This window comes from Fistularia commersonii, chromosome 31 (assembly GCF_037954325.1).
Source record: "Fistularia commersonii isolate RoL2024-O1a breed Wild chromosome 31, RoL_Fcom_v1.0, whole genome shotgun sequence".
Lineage (NCBI taxonomy): Eukaryota > Metazoa > Chordata > Actinopteri > Syngnathiformes > Fistulariidae > Fistularia > Fistularia commersonii.
Window position 1 is genome coordinate 7,213,402 of NC_141314.1, and position 22,122 is coordinate 7,235,523.

Sequence of the window (22,122 nt, forward strand, 5' to 3'; positions counted from 1 at the left end):
ATGTATAAATATACACATGCATACATACATATGTACATATATACATGCACATATACACATGTGTATATATATATACACATATGTATGTATACATATATATATAAATACACATACAAACACACATATATATATACACACACACACAAATATAAATATATTTATACATATTTACACACAAACACCTATCTATCTATCTATCTATCTATCTATCTATATATATATGTATATACACTCACACCAATATACTTATATATACACACACATATGTATATATACACACACATTTTTATGTAAATACATATATGTGATATACACATATAAATACATACATACATAAATACACACATACCTATATACATACCTATGTACACATACACATATACACACACACATATATACATAAGCACACATATACATACATTAACACACATACATACATGTACATAGACATACATGCATATAAATGCACACATATATGTACATCTGCACACAGATATACACCCATATTGTAGGAGCCAAAATGAATGTTTTGGGTGTGATTTATTTATTATTATTTTTGTCCACTGGGGGCGCATTTGGGTTGGTCATTTGTCAGGTATAAAAAGTGGGAACTGTGTGTTATTGGTTTGTGTCCAATCCGGAAGAGCAAAAGCTTTTTGACTGCTACGCTAAAGCCACAGGAAGCTAAGCTAAAGCAGCAGGACGTAAAACACTAAGTGCCATAAGCTGGTTTTTGGCTTGTGGATAATTTGCTTAATAAGATGTATTGCACTCCGGTAGAATAAATGGATCACTCTTGATTCCACCAAAAGAATGTCTACTGGCGTTTTGCTTTCTATCACAGAGTCGAGAAAGTAGCAAGTAACTTTTGATGAGATCGAGTGTCTCAGACTAGCCATCAGCGGTTGTTGGTGACAACTCAGGAGTTCTGTGTTTAAACAGAACTCCTATACATACATGTATACATATGTATACACACACACACACACAAAAACACACACATATATATATAAATATATATTCACACACATATACATGCATATATACAGACAAAACACATTTATATATATGTAATACATATGCATATATACACATACCTATAAATGTATACATACCTATACAAGTACATATACATATACATACATACTTGCATATATACATACACATAAATATATACATACATAAATACATGGATATACACATGTATACATATACATGTAATGCATATGCATATATACACATACCAATAAATGTATACATACATATACAAGTACATGTAGATACATACATACATGCATATATACATACACATAAATATATAATACATAGATACATGGATATGCGCATGTATATATACAAATACATATGTATATATATACACATGTATATAGATACATACATATGTATATTTACATAAAACCATACATACACACACTAACATACATACATATATATTTGTATATATATACAGACACACAGACATAAACAAATACATATAAATACATATATACATATGTGTATACATATACAGATACATATCTATACATATGTTTATATATATAAATACACACACACATAAACACATACATACAAATATGCATGTATATATACATACATATAAATGTATACATACATATATATGCATGTATATATACACATACATCTGTGTATATATACATGCATATACATACATATATATACACACACATACATATACACATACGTATATAAATACACACATACATATGTATATATACATACAACCATACATACACACACATATATATGTATACATATAAACACACACACATAAAGATACATATATATACACACATATATATATACATAATACATAAACACATACAAATATTCATATATACAAACATAACTATACATGTATATATATACATATAAATGTATACATATATATGCATGTATATATACACAGACATGCATATATATGTATCTATACATACATATATGAATTCACACATACATATACAGTATATAAACACATACATGTATATATATACACATGTATATAAATACACACATACATATGTATATATACATACAACCATACACACACATATGTATACATACATAAAACCATACATACACACACATATATATATTTGTATATATGTACAGACACATACATAAACACATAAATATAAATACATATATATACACATATGTATACAAATACAGATACATATCTATACATATGTATATATATATACACACATATGTAAACACATACATACAAATATGCATGCATATATACATACATATAATTAATTAATATATATGCATGTATATATACACACACACACACTTATATGTATCTTTACATACATATATGAATTCACACATACATATACACATATATGTGTGTATATATATATATGTATATAAATACACACATACATCTGTATATATACATACAACCATACATACACACACGTATATATGTATATACACACACACATAAATATAAATACATATATGTATATATATATCTATACATATAGATAATATCTATACATAAACATATATAAATACATAATACATAAACACATACAAATACTCATATATACACACATAACTATACATGCATATATACATACATATATATGCATGTACATTTACACATACACACATATACATGTATCTATACATACATATATGAATTCACACATAAATATACAGTATATACACACACATACATATACACATACATGTATATATATACACATGTATATAAATACACACATACATATGTATATATACATACAACCATACACAAACACACACTTATATATATATATATATATATATATATATGTGTGTGTGTGTATGGTTGTATATGGGTATATATATATACACACACACATACATACACACATAAATATAAATACATATATATGTATATACATATCTATACATATAAATATCTATACATAAACATATATATAATACATAAACACATACAAATATGCATTTATACACACATAACTATACATGCATATATACATACATATAAATGTATACATACATATATATACATGTATAAATACACATACACACATATATGTGTATCTATACATACATATATGAATTCATACATACATGTATACATATACACACACACATATACATGTGTAAACACACACACACACACACACACTAACACAAACAGAGCATATGCTTAAAAGCCATGGTATGTTCCCATCCTGCCCTCTCTCTTTTGCCTTCTGCCCCTCTGACCAGAGCAGATGGTGTGCTTCCTACTCAAGCAGAAGTGTGTGTGGGTGTGTGTGTGAGCCCCCCACCCCAGCTGCACAGAGTGCTGACTTCATGTTTCGGCTCTGGGCTCGATGCGTTCATCGAGTTTCCAGTCGATCGTGTAGCACCGTGTGGGTTTAGTGTTCCCAGCCGCTGGACGCCGTCCATCTGCTGTTTGATTTCTTTACAGCCAGGGTTGCCATGGGAACTGGGACAGCTAAGAGTGGAGGTGCTTGTTTGCATGGGGCGGGAGACGCTCGGCGGACCTACCGCTGATATCCAGCCTGGCGTTGCACGTGGACATGCCGGCCTCATTGATGGCGGACAGCGTGTACCAGCCGGCATCAGCCTTGGTCACCCTCTCTATCAGCAAGCACTGCTTGCCTGTCCCATCCTGGTAGAGGCTGCGGAGGAGGAGTCTGTGGTTAGCAACCTCACACACGTCAAACATAAACCAGTGGCATGGACTTCTCCATTTAGCACCACATTTTGTAGAAGGTAGTGGAGTGGACTCCAGGGTTTGGTTGGGATTACAAGGCCCGGGAATGAACCCACCTCATTCTGGTCGGGTCCAAGCGCAGCATGTCCTTGTCTTTCTTCCAGAAGAGCTGCGGCGGGGGGGAGGCATCCACTTTACACTCTAACCTGACCGTGTCGCCCTCAAGGGCCCGGGAGTTCAACATCTTCTGCACAAAGGTGGGCGGACGGAGGGCCTCCTGGGCTGCAGGGACAACACAAATGATGCAGGAATACAGATACAAAAAAAAAAAAACAACACAAAATCCTGCATTAGAGACTTTGATGATATAGATCAATAACCTCACTGACATTTGACGATTTAAATATCTAAACATCGCATCAGGTTTGGTATGGTAAAAAAAAAGACAAAACAAAACAGCCTTTCACTAGAATTATCAATATAGATATGATAGTCAAACACAGATTAGAACTCTTAAAAGCTTATTTTGATGAAAAGCCTATGCATTTTTCATGTCACTCAGCAAAAATCCAGTCCCGATGGATACCTGGGAAACCCCAATCTATCAGACAGATCTGGGATGTTCTTTATGTGGTATTTTACCTAGGACATCCAGGCGCATAGAGAACCTGCTTTCCCCGGCACGGTTCCTGGCCACACACTCATACACACCACCATGGTGCACGGTGACAATCTCTATGATGAAGGAGTGCATCCCCTTCTCACAGACCAACATCTTGTGGTAGTCGTCTGGACGGATGGCTTTCCCGTCGAGGTACCAGCTGATGTCTGGCGTGGGGAGGCCTCCCACCTGGAGTCATGGAATTGGATCCCCAGTCACTACAGATACTTGGTGGAAAAGTGACTGATCTGTGTGTGTGTATGTTTCACCTTGAAGTCGATCCTACAGAAACGCCCCTCCTCCACAGTGAGGTCTGGTGGGATCTGCAAGAAGCGGGGAGCGTAACACTTCTCCTGGATGGCTGAACCTTCATTCCCTCGCTCGTCTGTGCCCGAGTGGTGCCTCCCCCTGCAGGGAGGGGTAGAGGGGTCATCCATGCTTCTGCTGCATCCCTGCTGCACACACTATAACCACAAGCAGCTTTCCACGGTTCTGTCTTTGGATACAGTGGTTCCAACCTGTCCGTCTGCATGCCACCACAAAGCTCTTTGCATTTGGATGTTATTTATGACTCAGAGGCAGAGGGGGAGGTTTCTCAATGTTCCCTGCTCCGGAGGATTCACTGTGTCTTAACTCTTGACCGAGATATAGTAATAGCTTTTACAGTGTATTCTCGTATTGCTGAATTATTTACTCATTTGTTCTTTCTATCATCTATCCTGCACTCAGAGTCGCAGGACAGTTGGAGCCTATCCCTGATCTCACCCTACGAGAGGCTGGTTCACCCTGGATCCATCACAGGGCTACATAAAGAGACACACACCCATACACCCTCTAAAACCTCAGAGGCACAACAATTCACCCTCTCATCAAAACGTCTGGACATTGTGGGGTCTCCACTGAACCTCCTGCATGTCTGTAGGAGGAACCCGCAGAACCCCACGCTGACACAGAGCAGTGCATGGATCCAACCAGGGACTTCCTCGCTGAAGCACTAACCTCTGCACCACAGTGCTGTGCATTTTTGAATGATTGCAATATTACGCTTGTCACCAGTCACAGTCTCCAGGTGGAGATCCGTACACCCGGAGGCCTGGCGACCAAGGCTCATGGATGGTACAAGAGTTATATTTACCAAAGTCCACCTGTGTGTCTCCCCTCTGGTGAGTCTGGCTGGAACAGAAAACAACTCCATGTTAGTTGAAGGAAACCACAGGTTTGTAGATGCGAAAAATAATTAAACAAACTTTTTGGCCAACTGGGGAATCTAAGCGTGTTCCTGTGCGTGTGTGTGTGTGTGTATTCTGCCACAATGGTCCTGCTGTCATCAGTGAAAGAGGCTTGTTCTCTGAGTGGAGGCAAGAAATAGTGGCTGACAAACCTCATTAGCCGGAGAGGACGTGTGTTTGTGTGTATGTAGGCACCGTGTTGTGGAGACAAAATAGCCAGTGCAAAGCCCAGTGAGGCTTTTTGACATAATGCCCACCCAAGCCCCCCCCCACACACACACACACAGACACACACACGGTCAAAATGACAACATGACAAAGCTGAGCAGAGCAGCTTATTATCCTGCAAGCTTTTGCAGCTCTGTGTTTGGAAGCCTGTCGGGAGGCCCCCGGAGGGAGAGAGGCGCCCAGTGCAGCCGTTTCCCCGATGGGTCATCATCAAATGTGTGGTCTTCATTTGATAGCAGGTTTATAGTACACAGCTTCAGCAGAACAGTGTGACCAAACAGGTCAGAGGAGCAGCGGGATGTTTCTTGAGGTACCTGCTCCAGCTGGGTGTCTGACAGACTTTCTTGGTCAAGCATGTCGGTGGCGTTGTCCGGACCCAGCAGCCTGCGGGCCATTCGCTCCTCGTAGGACAGTTTCTGTCAGACACATGGAGCATGATAGCTCAGGGTTCTCCTTAGATGGTTTGCACGGCACACTGATAAACACAAACCTGGCTGTTTCTCCGCCTGGCCTCCTTCGAGCGCAGCTTCTTCTCCAGGTCCTGAATGAGGGCGTCCTTGGAGCCCTGGATGTCTTCATCTGTGGAGCGAGCGGAGGACGGCCTTGGAGTGATAGACTTCTTCAGGATGGGCTTAGGCAGACTGGGAGAGAGAAAGGAGATGAATAACATGCAGTCCCACTGATAACGCTGATATCTAAGAAGATTGCAGCTGTTTCATGGAGTTCAATGGACTTTTACGGGCTGAACCAACAATATCAGACCAGCAGTCTGAACTTACTTCAGTGCTCTTCTTCAAAAATATTCAGTAAAAGAATAATTTGCTCTACATTTTGTGACATATGCCACATGGTTTGTGCAAAAAAAAAAACTATGTACATTATGATAATTACCTTTTTGTTTTGTTTTCTTTCAGCGATAAAAAGCATTTCCAGACGATTAAAAAATTTTTTTTTAATAAAATTTATTTTAAAAGGAATAAACAGTTATTTGGCGTTAAGCTCATCCTTGAAGCTTTTTAAGTTTGGAAGTAGCAAAGGGGTTATTTCCAACCGTGACAACAGCATTATTTGTCACATTAAGGTAGAGTGCCACTGAAGCCTTGGTTTGGACTTACAGAATTTTGACAGTCGTGTATGACGAGGTCACAGAGGGGATGTGAGTCTGTGCTTGTGACAAAGGTGAGTTATTCCGGACTGCAGCATAAAACCTTTGCATGAGGTTTTAAGATATCTTAGGAGCAAAACATGAACGATGGACCCGCCTTTGTGCAGTTTGCACAACATCTATCCATCTATCCAACATGTTTCTAGTGAGCAAACCCATTGTGTGGGTGGACAATAAATGTCCTCGCTTCACAGTAGAGCCATGCAAGTGTGTGCAACAACACCGGTGGATAGGTGGATATAAGCAGAGACACTCACGTGTTGGGCATCCCCTTATAGTTGGCAGGCAAGGAGACCACAGCAGGAGGCACCCTGTTCTGACTGCTTGGAGTGTTGGACTGTGGAAAGGAGGAGGGGGTGGAGGTAGTGGGAGAAAAGGCGGAGGTGGGAGAGAGGATGGAGGAAGGGAGGGAAGGGGACACTGGGACAGGCTGCTGAGGGAGAGAAGTCGCCATAGAGGTGGGTCTGACAGGCAGGAGAGGGCTGGAAGGAGCAAGAGGGGAACGGGACGAGGAGTTGGAGGAGAAGGAATTGGGAGACAGCTTGGAGGAGGAGTAAGGGGCGAAAGAGGAGTGGGACGGGAGCACGGAGCAAAGGAAGGCGGCGGGAGCCGATATGGTGTCCTGGTTGGCCGGCAGGGTGGCGCTGCCGAGCCCGGTGGCACTGGGGTGGCTCGGGGTGAGGGTGATAGAGGAACGCATGGTGGCGCGGGGCGCAGACGAGGAAGCGGAGGTGGAGGAGGGGATGAATGCAGGAGGAGGAGGAGGAGCAGCAGAGGCCGGGGTGGCGATGGGGGAGCTGACGCTGGACGAGGAAGCGGACGACTTGCCTGTTCCGTTGGCCTGCGTTTGGGCCACTGACTGGGTTTGGCTGTGGCCAAGGCTCAGCGCCTGAAGCTGAGACTGGGTCTGAGACACTGGCTGGCTGCCGCTGGACTGACTCTGCACCTCCGTCACATAGGAACTGCTCTGTGAGGTGTTCGGGTTCTGTCCAAAGTAGCTCTGGTTCTCCTGGGCGTCCCTCAGTACGCTCTCATAGCTGGGCGCCTGGAAGGCCGGCTGTGACTGAATAAAATGTCTGGGTCGCTCGTAGTTGAATGCGATGGGAGGGAAAGCATTGGGGGTGAAGGTCGGCAGGTCTGACAGATTCATGCTGTTGCCTCCTAACTGAGAGGACTAGAAAAGAGAAGAAACGGATAAAAGTTAGACAGAGAAATGACGCAAAGACACCATTCATTCAGTGTCTGCTCGGTGTTTGTGAAGCCCTGAACAGAATCAAAACCCTGACATTCAACGTAACTGACTTTAAGCAAGCAAAACAGGGTTTAAGAAAATCAGCAAAAGGTAATAACACAAAATCAAGAGAATTCATGACAATCCACAGATCACATAAGAGTCTGCAAGACTAAAATCTAATGTGAGAAGGTTTGGAAAACCCTCTGCACGTTGCATTCAGGGGTCCTGGCCTGCTGGGAGCTCTCAGTCTGTGGGTTTAACTCACTGAGCTAAGTGAATGAGGGCTTATGAATACTCTGACGGTCGGTTTTTCCGTATCAGTCGAACGACCTACATGGCATTCATGCTGTGGACAGGGATCTTCTCTGTTTCTGTCTGACAGCAGATCTGATTTCCACTCTGGGAATCTGCTCCAGCATCTCATACACAGCCCCTTTCATAACCCACTCCGTAAGCTGCAGAGAAGTTCTTACGGTGAAGCTGAGCTTGCTCGGGGCAAAGAGCCTGGCCGTTTGGTTTTTCTCCTGGACGTCCTCCTGTGGCGGTGGGGACGGCAGTGGCGGCGTGCTGGATGTAGGGGCGCCGACGCCGACCTCGGATGACTTGTGTCCCACTGAGCTTGGGGCACCCTCTTCTTTGTTGTGAGCCGAGTGTTCTTCGGCGGAGTGGTTGACCGGCTCTGGCTCCGGGAAACTGAACAAGGACAGGCACATTACCGCTTTCACATACGTCTCATCCAAAGCCGGAGGTAAACAATGGAGGTAAACAGAAACCTCGTCTTCATTGATGAGGGTGTTCACTGGAGGTTTGTGATGACCCAACTTAAGAGTCACACATATTCAAAACCATTTATGTGTTCACATAAAAGGTTGTCAAAATGTATTTTATGAGTGTTACTCAATTTAAAAGAAAGTAAAGTGACCTATAATCTAACCTCGTTTCAGTTCATTTATTTCTGTGTGATTTAAGGGAGGGGGAAAAAATACATCCAGTCAATAGTAAAGAATAAATTCTCACAATAAACAAAAATGAAAAAGATGGCTACCTTTAAAATGTATTTGGGGTATTTTTCCTGTCTTGTGTAGGTTAGCTGCAATGCACAGGCGACCCTATGATTTCCTCTTGACTTTCAATGGTTTCATAGACTGTCCTGCCACGCCGTTTCAATTATGTTGTGTTCTTATAATACCGGGAGTGGTTTGTGTCACTTCTTCTCCAAGGAAAGAATGCTGTCGCCATGACAACCAAACAGTCTACTAGAAATAAAGCTATTTTGGAGCTCGGGCAACGGACAGTTGGATCGGGATGTGGATTTTTCTTTTCTTTTGGATGGTGACAATACTCAAACTTTAATCCTTGGGGTGATTCTTCGGGATCGTTCAGGACTTCAGCACAATAATCTGACTCAATTACCATAGGATGGTTAAGTCAAGACTCATATAGTTGGGTGAAATAGCAGATACATTTAAGAGGTATGCAGTGTCCAAAAAAGGGGACAAACAATTCTGAGACAATAAAAGCAACTTGTGTTTCCAGTGCTTCTTGGGCCTCAGGAGAAATAGGGGAGAAATTTTTAATTATCAAAATGTTTTTACTACTTTCTGGATACCTTTCTAGATACTGGCTTCTACTTAAATACTGTGTGGATTATATTATGAGCTCTCTAGAATAAGCAAACACCTCAATCCCTCTTCACAAAGTACTTTGTGACAATATATTCTATATATTCAGATATTTCATGTTGCATACATTGTCTAAATATACTCAACACTTATAAATATATACACTTAAATTTATAAAGGACGAAGAAAACATTAAACTGCATGTAATAAAATCCATGAATAAATGAATGGGTTTACGATGCTTTGCAGGATCAGGAATTTAGGGTACTTTGGAAAATGGTTTTATTTTATGAACTAACTTATCATAGGAAATCCTAATGCTTGCAATAATATCTAACACTGATTAACACCAATAAGTTGATGTAGTAATCTCTGAGGTCAAAGCAGGGGCCAGCTTTATATTAAGTGTAATATTTTTACTGTTGTTTATTTCATCTCACCCATTCTTAAAATACTGATTCAATAAAATACAGACGTTTTCAAATCACAAGACACGCTATGAATTGAATTATGTTATATAAGTCTATATCTAAAGTGTTCTCTACAATATTCGGGTCCCAGAAAAATCAGCAATTGTGTCCAGGCTTGCAGTAACACTCATGGTGATGATATCTACTGCTTTCAGGGATGTTTGTGTGATATTTTCAACAAAGTTATTGCAAGGCTGGTACTTGAGACTACAATGTATTCAAACGGAGATCCTAGCATTTCTCTCCAAATCACCGCCAGCTGAATCAACAACCCATGAACACATGCAGCTTATGAACAAAATCTTCAAGAACATCATGGCCAATGTTTAGACAGTAAGGTTATGACTGGAAAAAAAATTATAAAAAAATAATACAATGTAATGTGTATGCAGACAAACATTTGTAAAGGTATATGATTAAAATGGTTTATTAATTGACTGTATTTTCAGGTTATGCTTTGCCATAATAACGGCAATTGATGTCATAATTAGAAAGTCATATCTCCCAGTGGTGCTCCCCTCTTTGGAGCAGCCACTCAAATAATGTCTTAGGCATTTTAGACTGGATAGATGTGATTTCATATTCTATTTTTATAGATTTGACAGATACAGTATCATATATGTCATCATATCATATGAGTGTGCGTGTGTGTGTGTGTGTGTGTGTGTGTGTGTGTGTGTGTGTGTGTGAGTCTAAAAGTTAAGACATATTCTAATACTGACTGCATTGAAAAGCTCTATGTGTACATGAAAGAATAGCATTTTCACATAGATGTTTTTAGGATTATTATTGTTTGAAACAAGTATGTCAGCAGATGCTCTCTATATACAGTTACTTACAACCATATGAACTGTGGACACCACCTCATTTCAAAACATTGCCAATTTTTAATCTTTTATGACCAACATTCCCCGACTGAAGAAGCAGCAGGTTCTACATTTGTTTATATTTTAATTGGTCAACAACAATAAATAAATCAAAACGCAGGGCAACAATTCCTGAAACTCAAGTGTCCTAGGCTTTGCAGAGGCCTTTATCTTTAGTTTAACTGAAAGTAATGTTGATTAAAGATTTGTTCAAAATGCAGTTTCTAAGCTCTGCACAAGGAGGAGCGATGTAATATCCAAACGTAATGTGTTTGTGAGAGACAGAGCTAGTAAAGACATTGCAAGAGAGTGTGTGTGTTTTTGTGATTAAGTGGGCAAAGCTATATTGGTACAGGAATTCGGACATCAGCTGGCAGGTGCTGACACACTACTGACGTCCTAACCCTTTGAAAAAACACACACACACACACACACACACACACACACACACACACACACACACACACACACACACAGTCAAGATTTGCATGGCATTGTGGGAAGGGCATGCTATCCTTCACAGCCCATGACAACCAAAAAAGCAAAATACTATTGATTAATCCGACAAAGTAATCAGGTAAACATGTCACATTGACATTCAATTATTTCCTTGTCCCAGTGTGTCACCTCCAGGTGAGAGTTTGGCTATTTCAGAAAGACTGATAAAGAAATTAGCTTAAAATATGTTACAAAGTCATTTGCTTTATGTGTTCGGTGGAACAATCGTAATTCAATCAAGCACCCTGCACAATTCGATCAATATGGACAATCATGATCAGACTTCAAGGTGGCTGAGGAACGTCAACACGACCTTTAACTTGAGCCAGACCAGGACAACTGTTGTTGTCCAGAGTCTGACAGAGGAGGAGGAGAAGGAGGGTGGACGGGGCGGACAAAGACACCACCATGTTACCACATCACGTTACAGATGAGATCATATCTCTGGACACTAATAGAGAGGAGACACTGAGAAAACCATCATCTAATTCCCACTGGAATTAAAACGAGTAAAGCAAACTGAACAGAGGCTTCCATGGAACTATGAAAACACAAAATGCATCAGGTTTGAGTCGCAAATATCCTGCATGTCATTGAGACTTGAGCATCACATGAAACAGGGATCTTCCATTCACTTTAAACTGATTAAGTGCTTTATTTAGGCATTTCATTGGCGCATAAACTGCAGCATGGAGGCAGCTGCAGGTCATTTAAAGAGAGGGTTCCTATAGTTCATGTTTCACTTCAGCACAGTGTGTGTCTAGTTAAGACATATTCTAATGCTGCTGTACTGAGGAGCTCTATGTTAAGATCAAAAAATAACAACTCAGGTGAACTCCTGCTGCTGCTGCTGCATCAAGTTCAACTTCACGGGTGACTTGTCAGCTGGTTTGAAGCCATCAAGCAGGTTAAAGATGTGTTGAAAATCCAAATTTACCTCACTTTATTCTCTTTGACTGACTGAGTGGAGTCGGTCATGACACAAACCCCCCGGAATAGACCGAAGTCCGCTTCCCAGCGGGTCCCAAGATAGCCTGACCTTTCCCGGAGGAGTTAGCAAACGGACGAGGAAACAATGGCGGACAATTAGCTAGTTTAATTGTTACCGTTAGCGGTGAAGTTAATCGACCCCGCGGTAAAAGAAAAATAGAAAAGAAAAAAAAGTTTTAATTCTACATCCTTAAAAGTTAGCGGGAGGTGACAATAACACCGCCGCGGAGATTCTTACCTCAGAAAAGGTCGTTTTACACGGGTGGACCTGGACTCTCCGGTCGGTAACCGAGGAGGGAGCTCGCCGGTGGGGAGCCGGCGGGGAGGACCGAGGCACAGGTGACCCCCGCGGGCGGGAGCGAGCGGGGGACGGGAGCGCGCGACACGAAGCTGATTGGTTGATTGGCCGAACAGCTGAGCCGCACGCGCAACAGGGGCGCGCACACGCAAACACCCGGATGAAACAAAAAGGAAATGCAATTTCCCATTATTTAGGCGGTCACGTGAACGCACCACGACAAAATCAGCTAGATAGATAGATAGATAGATAGATAGATAGATAGATAGATAGATAGATAGATAGATAGATAGATAGATAGATCGATAGATATACATGCATATATGCTGTATATACATGTGGATATAGGCAGTATGAGTATAGTGGATATGTATATGTGTTATGTGTATACAGTATATATATAAAAATATGTATATGTACCGTATACTTTACATATATATATGTATATATACACATATTTGTATGTATATATATATATACACATATTTGTATGTATATATATATATACATATTTGTGTATATATATATATATATATATATATATATATATATATATATATACATATATATATTGTATGTATGCAGTCAATATATATACAATATGTGAGTGTATATATGTATATATATACATATATATAGATAGATATAGACAGAGAAAAAGTTGTTTTGTACATATACTGAATAAATATGTGGGGACATAGAGTACGTATATACAACATATATATGCATATACACCTATAATTTATACAGACGATTAGACAGACAGACAGACAGACAGACAGATAGACAGATAGATAGATAGATAGATAGATAGATAGATAGATAGATAGATAGATAGATAGATAGATAGATAGATAGATAGATAGATAGATAGATAGATAGATAGATAGATAGATAGATCAATTGACAGCAACTGTGAGTCAGTTTGAGTCTCTCTCACTTCCCATTTGCCCCAGAAGGATCAGCTCACACACTACAAGCAAATAATTGGTACCTCTATACTATATACTATATAATAGCATTATAGAAGATATAATTTAAAGGAAATTTCTGGTGGAGGACAATGCCTAGTCACTGATCGTCAATGATCGTTGTGCAACCTAAAATAAATAAGTAATAAAATAAAAGAATGGTAATGACAGGAAATTATATTGATAGACATTCTTATAATCGTGGAACGGATCTACAACACACCTGGGTGATTAAGGATACAGAGGGAAATGTATTGACAGGTGCAAGAAGAGTGATGGGAAGATGGGAAGAGTACTTTGAAGAGGTGATGAATGTGGAAAATGAAAGAGAGGCAAGGGTAGATGAGGTGACTATTGTAGACCACAAAGTAGCACAAATCAGTAAAAGTGAAGTGAGGAAGGCATTGAAGAGGATGAAGAGTGGAAAAGCAGTTGGTCCTGATGATATGCCTGTGAAGGTGTGGATGTGTCTCGGAGAGGCAGCGGTAGAGGTTTTGACTCGATTATTCAACAGGATCTTAGAGAGCGAGAAGATGCCTGAAGAATGGAGACAAAGTGTGATGGTGCCTATTTTTAAGAATAAAGGGGATGTGCAGAATTGTGGCAACCTTAGAGGGGTAAGGTTGACGAGCCATACAATGACGTTATGGGAAAGAGTAGTGGAAACTGGACTGAGAGCAGAAGTCAGCATTTGTGAACAGCTGAATGACTTCATGTCTAGAAAGAGTAGTACAGATGCAGTATTTGCTTTGAGAATGCCAATAGAGAAGTACAGAGAGAGCCAGAGGGAGCCGCATTGTGTTTTTTGTAGACCTAGAAAAAGCATATGACAGGGTGCCAAGAGAGGAGCTCTGATATTGTATGAGGAAGTCTGGAGTGGCAGAGAAGTATGTTTGACTGGTGCAGGACATGTATGCTTGCTGTGAGACAGAAGTGCGGTGTGCTGGAGGGGTAACACAGAAGTTCAAGGTGGAGGTGGGACTCCATCAGGGATCAGCTCTGAGCCCCTTCTTGTTCGCAGTGGTGATGGATAGGCTGACAGATGAGGTTAGACAAGAATCTCCAAGACAGTGGTGAGACCAGTGATCATGTACGGCCTAGAAACAGTGAAGATGACAAAAAGACAGAAGGCAGGGCTATAGGTTGCAGAGATGAAGATGTTGAGGTTCTCTTTGGGTGTGACCAGGATGGATAGGATTAGGAATGAGTTTATCAGAGGAACAGCACATGTTAGATGTTTTGGAGAGATGGTCAGAGAAGCCAGACTGAGATGGTTGGCTCATGTACAGAGGAGGGATGGTGAATATATTGGTAGACGGATGCTGGAAATGGAGCTGCCGGCCAGGAGGTCTAGAGGAAGACCAAAGAGAAGATTTATGGACGTAGTGAGAGAAGAAATGAAGTTAGCCGGTGGGAGAGAGGAGGATACAGAGAATAGGGTTAGATGGAGAAAGTTGATTCGCTGTGGCAACCTCTGAAGGGAAAAGCCGAAAGAAGAGGAACAAGAACTGTTATAATTATTATTACTATTACGATTACTATTGTTGGTAGTAGTAGTAATATATTGTTCTTTTTGTTGTTGTTTTGTTATGGTATCAAGGGTCAGATGATTGCTGTGGCGACCCTGAAGGGAGCAGCCAAATGGAAAATATCATTATAATTTTTTGCAGTAGTAGGCACATTCCATTCTATTAAATTATTATTGTCATTATTATTATTATTATTATTATTATTATTATTATTATTTAGGGTTAGATGGAGAAAGTTGATTCGCTGTGGCGACCCCTGAAGGGAAAAGCCGAAAGAAAAAGAAGAAGGAGATTGTTATTATTATTGATGTTATGGTGGTTGCTGTTATGTCATGTGACTCACAATTACATGAAAAAATCCTGATGATGTGTAAATGTCTGCTTCTGGCAGTGAGTGAATGGATGTTTGGAAATGCAGCAACAGCGACCTTCTCTGTGTAAATGAGGTACTGCAAAGGTCAAGACCATGTTGACAGCAGATTGTTAACAACTTGGTTTTGGTTATTTCAGGTTTTCCTCAAATTTTCAAAGGCTCTGAACTACTACACTTTTTCAATACAACAAATGCCTTATAAAAAGCATTATTGAGTTCTACTTCTAGAACTCAATAAAAAAGTGAAACGCAGGCAAACGATTTAATCTCTCATTTAGATGTGAAACAGCCAAAGTCTGCATCAGGCTATCACGAATTATCACTCATGTGACAATGTTTAATTTAACCTCCCCTTGACCTGGTCTCCTGCTCGGGGGAAACCCAGCTTCAAACCAAGCTTGTCTGAGAAGGAACGCTGCAAGAACTTCATCAACAACACAGCAAATAATCATATTCACCGTAGCTTAGACCAAAGGGAACGTATGGACATTAGCTACTCACTGCTGGCATCGAAAGTCCAAGACAGACTCTATTCAAACAACCACAGAGGAACGTGCTGTGCACGCTGGCTAAAAATATGGATTGTGGACTACTCAATCCACAAACTCTGGTTTGATGTTGTAGCTGTTTGGCTAAAGACAATTAGACAACCTGTTTATAGTCCTCATGGAAAAGCAGTAAAACCTTCCAATCTGACCTTTGTATCTGGAAGAGGCAAATGCACAACTCACATCCCACCAGCAGGGAGATTTACTTTCCCCAGAGGCCTTAAATGAAAAAGGTACGTGTAAAATTCTCCACTAGAAGACGATTCAGATGGTTCAAGAATCACATGCATTATCGCAATAATGCAGATGAAGTCACACTGAGATGGTGAGTGAAGGTTTGGAAGGATGCAGAGGCACAGATGCTGTTCAAGAGTTGGCAGAAAAGAGGACGGGGCCGAAAATGGATCCCTGAGGAACCCCAAAATGAAAAGGGGCTTCAGCTGAAACATCTTGCCCTTCATTCATATTCAATCATGGACATCTAGGGGAACCTTTGTGAAACTTTTTTGCTCAGGTGTGTCAACATTGTGAGTGTGAGTGTCCTCTGCTCACTCTGCAGGGCTGGAGATGATGTCCTCCAGTGGCCCATCCAGCCACTCTGCTGGCGGGAGCGCTGTAGAGTTGGGAGGCAGAGGTGGAGAGTCCTGGATGCTTTTCGCGGAGGACGAAGACAGAACCGGTGGATCGTCCCGCTTGTTGTCCGCCTCGCTCCCTCGCTGAGGGGACACTTCCTCCTGCTGGACGACGGTCTCGATCTCCAGCTGCTCCTCCAGGTCTGCGGGGAAGGAGAAAGGATGATGAGGCGAATACACAAATCAGACCGAGCTTTTCTGTCCTCCAACAGTAAACGCACCCTTGTATACTTCCAGGATGGCCGAGCAGGAGACCGTGCCGAAGGGGTTGAGGGCCATACACTTGAAGAGTCCGGAGTCTTCTGGAAAAGCCTCCGTGATCACCAGGGTGCAAAGCTCTTCTGGGAAAGGGGCAACACGACAACATCTCAGCTCAAAACATTCAACTACATTCCCTCAGCCGCCGTCTGGAGGTCCGTCTCTCCTCGGAGCAGCTCCGTGTCCTGTCCACAGGGAGCCGCTAGTGTGCCAGTTACTGTGATTATTGCAATATTTCACGACCTCACATAAATTCCCCCTGAAAGAGATGCACCTGGATAAAGTAGGGGATCAGTCTTAAACACATCCATATGTGACTTTTCAGAATTGAATTTTAAATATTACATCATAATATGACATAATGTTAGCCTGTAGTCAAACATTCAGAATCTATTGTTATTATTATTATTATCATAATCAGTATTAGTAATAACACTAATAATCAATATTTACACATTAGCCTGTAGCCAATGTAGCCATTAGCCAATGTTAGCCTGTAGTCAAACATTCAGAATCTATTGTTATTATTATTGTTATTATTATTATTATTATTATTATTATTATCAGTATTAGTAATAACACTAATAACCAATAATTATACATTATTATCATTATATTATAATTGTTATTATTACTATACATAATACAACATAATGTGTTCATGTATAAATATAACAATATGTTTAACAAATTAACAATAAAGAGTCCACTTAGTTAAAATAAATAAACCCTAAAAAAGGCTGACCAAACACACAGCATTTCCTTAGTCGTAAGAACGGAGATACTCTGTACTCACCTGGTATCGATGTAGAACTGGCCTCTGGGAATTAAGAGGAGAGGAAGAGGTTATTTCCACTGGAGCCGTTGTTATTATTAGCTTCAAATCTGACCTATTGTTACTGAAGGTATCTCAATCTTCCAGGTGACCTCAGAAGGCCAATCTTATCTATTGAGCCATCATTAACACGCTAAAATACTTTGACTGACTTCACATCCATGCAGGGGAACTCCTCTGCTTGATGCAGGCCGCGCTCTGTGAATATTCATCCATTCATTCCTTATCTATATTGCCTATCCTGCACTCAGAGTTGTTGTTGCCCTATCCCTGCTGTCATTGGACGAGAGGCAGGTTCTCCCTGGACCAATCACAGGGCCAAATAGAAGTTTTAAAAAAATCTGCACAATAAAGACAATTTATTTTACATATACTACAGGGAACTTATTCTCGCATGATGTTTCGAGCAAACATAGGCTCTTCCTCTGTGTTGGACACACATTTCTGGTAAGCATCTGAGCAATGTTGCTTGAAATGTCATGCGAGAATACGTTTCCTGCACTATATGTCAAATAAATTCATTTTTGGAGCATTATTGGTGTGCGGATTTTCTCAAAACCTCTCAACTTTTTTTGATCCAGCACCTATATGTAACTGGGCAGCGATTGTGCGCGTTTTTCCTTTTTCTAGCCAATTACAGGGCCACACATGGAGACATTCAAATTTGAAATGCGTTTGCTAAGTAAAGTGATAAACACACACACAAACACACATACACACACACACACACACACACACACACACACACACACACATGTGTGCGCTCACTTTTACGCAGTATCCTAAAGTCATCAGAGTCCAGTATTTGCTCGTCCTCTCTGTACCACAGGACCTGCAAGGGTGGCGTCCCCCTCAGCCTGCACTCCAGGACCACCAGCTGCCCCTTCACCGTCGACACATCATGGAGACACTGTGAAGACCATCAGCGGCTTGTCAGACACAGGAAGCACGTTGTTAGTACACACCTTTCTGTCCAGAGGGGTGTGTTTGTGTGTGTGTGTGTGTGTGTGTGTTACCTTGACAAACGTGGGTGCCACTCCGCCACCTGAATACTGTTGATTGTAGACTGGGCTTTGTGTCTGCAGAAACATAATTCATCATTTAATAAAATCTCCAATAAAGGTTTGTGTGCTTGATCTTGAGAACTTGTCACAGTTGGAGGTCAGCACCCTCTGCGGGCTGACACACAGCGGTTGCACCAGGCTCTGGGCCAGGACCCTGGACGACACCGAGGAGCTGGAGGAGCAGGAGGACAGCTCCCGGGACGAGGACACGGAGGACGAGGAGGACGAGGAGATGGTCAGAGACATGGTGCTGGTCTTCTTCTGCACCCTCTGGATACTACACACACACACACACACACACACACACACACACACACACACACACAGACATGCGGCTATAGCTTGACCATTTTGCATGGCCATTTCTTATTTTCACAAGCCTCTCTGGAGATGCATGTGTGCATGTTGTGTGCACATGCTGGGGAGACTCACTGTGCCATGTTTCAGGCGTTCCAGGAGGCAGCGGCGGTTCTTCTACCGGTTCTTTTACGCTTTGCAGAGACAGGAATGCAGTGTTAGATAGGTCGCTGTCTGTAAAACTTGAGGAGACTTCAGTTATATATACAAATATATGTGTGTGTGGTTACAGGAGTGACAGTTTCTACATCTCAGCAGCTTAGTTCCAAAACATTTGAGGTCAAATCCTGAATCTGTGGTCAAGACACGGGAGTCATGGACTTCTCCATTGAGCTCCTCTTCTGACAGACCATTTTTGAGATGTTTCTCTTTGTTTGAGCACAGGGTTCAAACCTTTTTTTTTGGAGGAAGCCTATAGTTAGCGTTAGCCTAGCCATAGGGCATATCTACCCCGCAGAGCAGGGTCTGATCTTCTGCACGTCTACTGCTGTCGGTTCCTCCATCTCCATCACACTCCTGCTTTGTCTCTCTCTGTCCTTCTCCCCTCTTGGTCGAGGCATTAAGCCGCTCAGGAAAATTCTCAAGTAGCTCCAAAAATGAAATAATCTCCTGTTTGAGCTCCCACATCCATTAATCCAACCATTCAGTCATTCACATCAAGTATGAATTTTGAACAAATCTTTGGCGGGCCGGATTATAAAGACCAACGGGCCGGATGTGGCCCGTGGGCCGTGGTTTGCAAACCCCTGCTGCAGATCATGGTCTGCTCTGTATGGACATGTCATTTTATTTTTTCACTTTATTTATTTTTTATTTATTTATTTTTTTCATTTATTGTATTTCATTAATGTCTCACAGGTAATTCCTCTCTGCATTTAACCCATCACAATGAACCATGAGCAGTCGGCAGCCAGGGGAGCAGGTACCTGAGCGGACCTGATCCAGCTTCGCCTTGTCTCTCAGTAGGAGTCCCACTGATCAGCTGGCATCTGGTGAAGGTTGTACTCCCCCCTCTCCCCTCCCAGGTGTAGCTCTATGCATAGAAACAGCTTAGATTCTGAGTGAATCAGTGGTTGTGGCTCCGGCGTCGACACCTTCGAAATGGTAAACGGTCCCCCACTAAGATAGCGCTTTCATCGCTTTCACACTGGATCACATTCAGCCATTCACATTCACACAGCCAGGCGCTCACCGGGCCCAGTTCGTATTTTCAAACATCCATTGTGTTTTGCGTGGCTGGAAAGCAGGGTAAGAAGGTAATAGTGAGTGTCAGGATGCAGACGTGCAAAGAAATGAGAAATGGCATCAAAACATGGCACATACAGACGGGCAAGCATTTGATAAAAATACAATTGTGACATTGTGATGTGCTGCGTGAAGCATTCTGAATGCTGGCAGGGTGGTGCAGTGGGTTAGAGCTTCCACAGGCCAGCGGTCGGATTCCCATCAGGGGGCCTTTTTTTGTGGGGTCTCCGTGTTCTCGTGAATGCGAGGGGGAACCGGCTGTGTGTCTCTGTGTGTTGGGGTGAATGGTTGAATGGTGTCTCTATATGAGGCCCTGTGATTGGTCGAAGATGAGCCCCGCCTCTCACCCAATGACGGCTGGTTTCAGCTTCACCAGGCTGCAGGATTGAGTGAATGCAGCTGAAACCCAGACTTATCTTCTCCTTTCTCCCCCCACGGTTTCCTCTCCCCGGGCCTCCGGGTACCGAGGGCCTCCGTCATCCGTCGTCACGGCGATCAGACTCTCTCACATGAGGCGGATCCTTGCAGATCCCAGCCTGCAGCCCGGCGGGCCTCCGTCCACCGCCGGGGACAGCGAGCTGACAGAGGGGCCGGAGGTTCAGGTTTCCCCGGCTAAATTAAACCCGGTTGCAAAATCCTAAATGCAGCAGACACTCTGACCTGAGATAAATCTTTAGTGTCTGAGTACATAACTCTCCTCTGCCGTGCAGTTTTATAGCAGGGAGCATCAGAGAGGAGGCTATTAGCTCCTAATGAAGATCAAAATCAAATAGCTCATGTTGTTTATTTAAATGCTATGACATGCGCAATAGTTTGTAAGCCTTACTGCTAGTGCTAATGCTAGTATTAAAGGATTGATTCATCTTTCCTCTCCATGATCGTATAACTCATCTACTTGCTCCAAAGAGGTGGTTAGTAAATTTTGTCAATTTAGTAACTGGCATGAAAATTAAGCATAAATAATCAATTTAGCATGCATTAAATGGAGAATCTGGAGAATGAAATGAAAACTAATGCCTGCAATGAGATAATTCGTATTTCTCTTCATGATGAGGTTTGGAGGAACTCCAAGGGTTTTAATTGCACTTCAGGAGACCTGATTGCAATGCTGTTTTCCTGCAGGTTCTTGTAAGTGGCCACAACCAACAGTGCTCTACTGAAATCCCCCAACCATTATTCAACGTTCAGGAGTTAGCCAGGGTTCCAGCCTCCGTTTCTACAAGAAGGTCACAGCGCCGCCGGAAACCCGAGGATTATGCCGCAAGACAAACAAAACAGCTGAAAAGTTGCCAACATCCACGTGTTCTCCCGGTTTTCCACAA

General features: G+C 41.8%; 1 protein-coding gene across 1 annotated transcript in view; it reads right to left on the minus strand.

Annotated features, from left to right (window-relative positions):
• myot (myotilin) overlaps positions 1–22,122 on the minus strand; it is a 28,637-nt gene that overhangs the window by 2,790 nt on the left and 3,725 nt on the right. The window contains exons 2-18 of the mRNA XM_086178608.1: positions 19,631–19,689; positions 19,304–19,475; positions 19,151–19,213; positions 18,903–19,044; positions 18,096–18,119; positions 17,263–17,382; positions 16,967–17,184; positions 12,929–13,104; positions 8,718–8,937; positions 7,268–8,184; positions 6,336–6,486; positions 6,160–6,261; positions 5,524–5,561; positions 4,658–4,796; positions 4,370–4,577; positions 3,844–4,009; positions 3,559–3,692 (exon numbers count right to left, since the gene is read on the minus strand). Coding sequence (XP_086034734.1) covers positions 3,559–3,692; positions 3,844–4,009; positions 4,370–4,577; positions 4,658–4,796; positions 5,524–5,561; positions 6,160–6,261; positions 6,336–6,486; positions 7,268–8,184; positions 8,718–8,937; positions 12,929–13,104; positions 16,967–17,184; positions 17,263–17,382; positions 18,096–18,119; positions 18,903–19,044; positions 19,151–19,213; positions 19,304–19,475; positions 19,631–19,638 — 2,998 coding nt within the window. The 5' untranslated portion in view covers positions 19,639–19,689. The remainder of the gene's footprint in view (positions 1–3,558; positions 3,693–3,843; positions 4,010–4,369; positions 4,578–4,657; positions 4,797–5,523; positions 5,562–6,159; positions 6,262–6,335; positions 6,487–7,267; positions 8,185–8,717; positions 8,938–12,928; positions 13,105–16,966; positions 17,185–17,262; positions 17,383–18,095; positions 18,120–18,902; positions 19,045–19,150; positions 19,214–19,303; positions 19,476–19,630; positions 19,690–22,122) is intronic.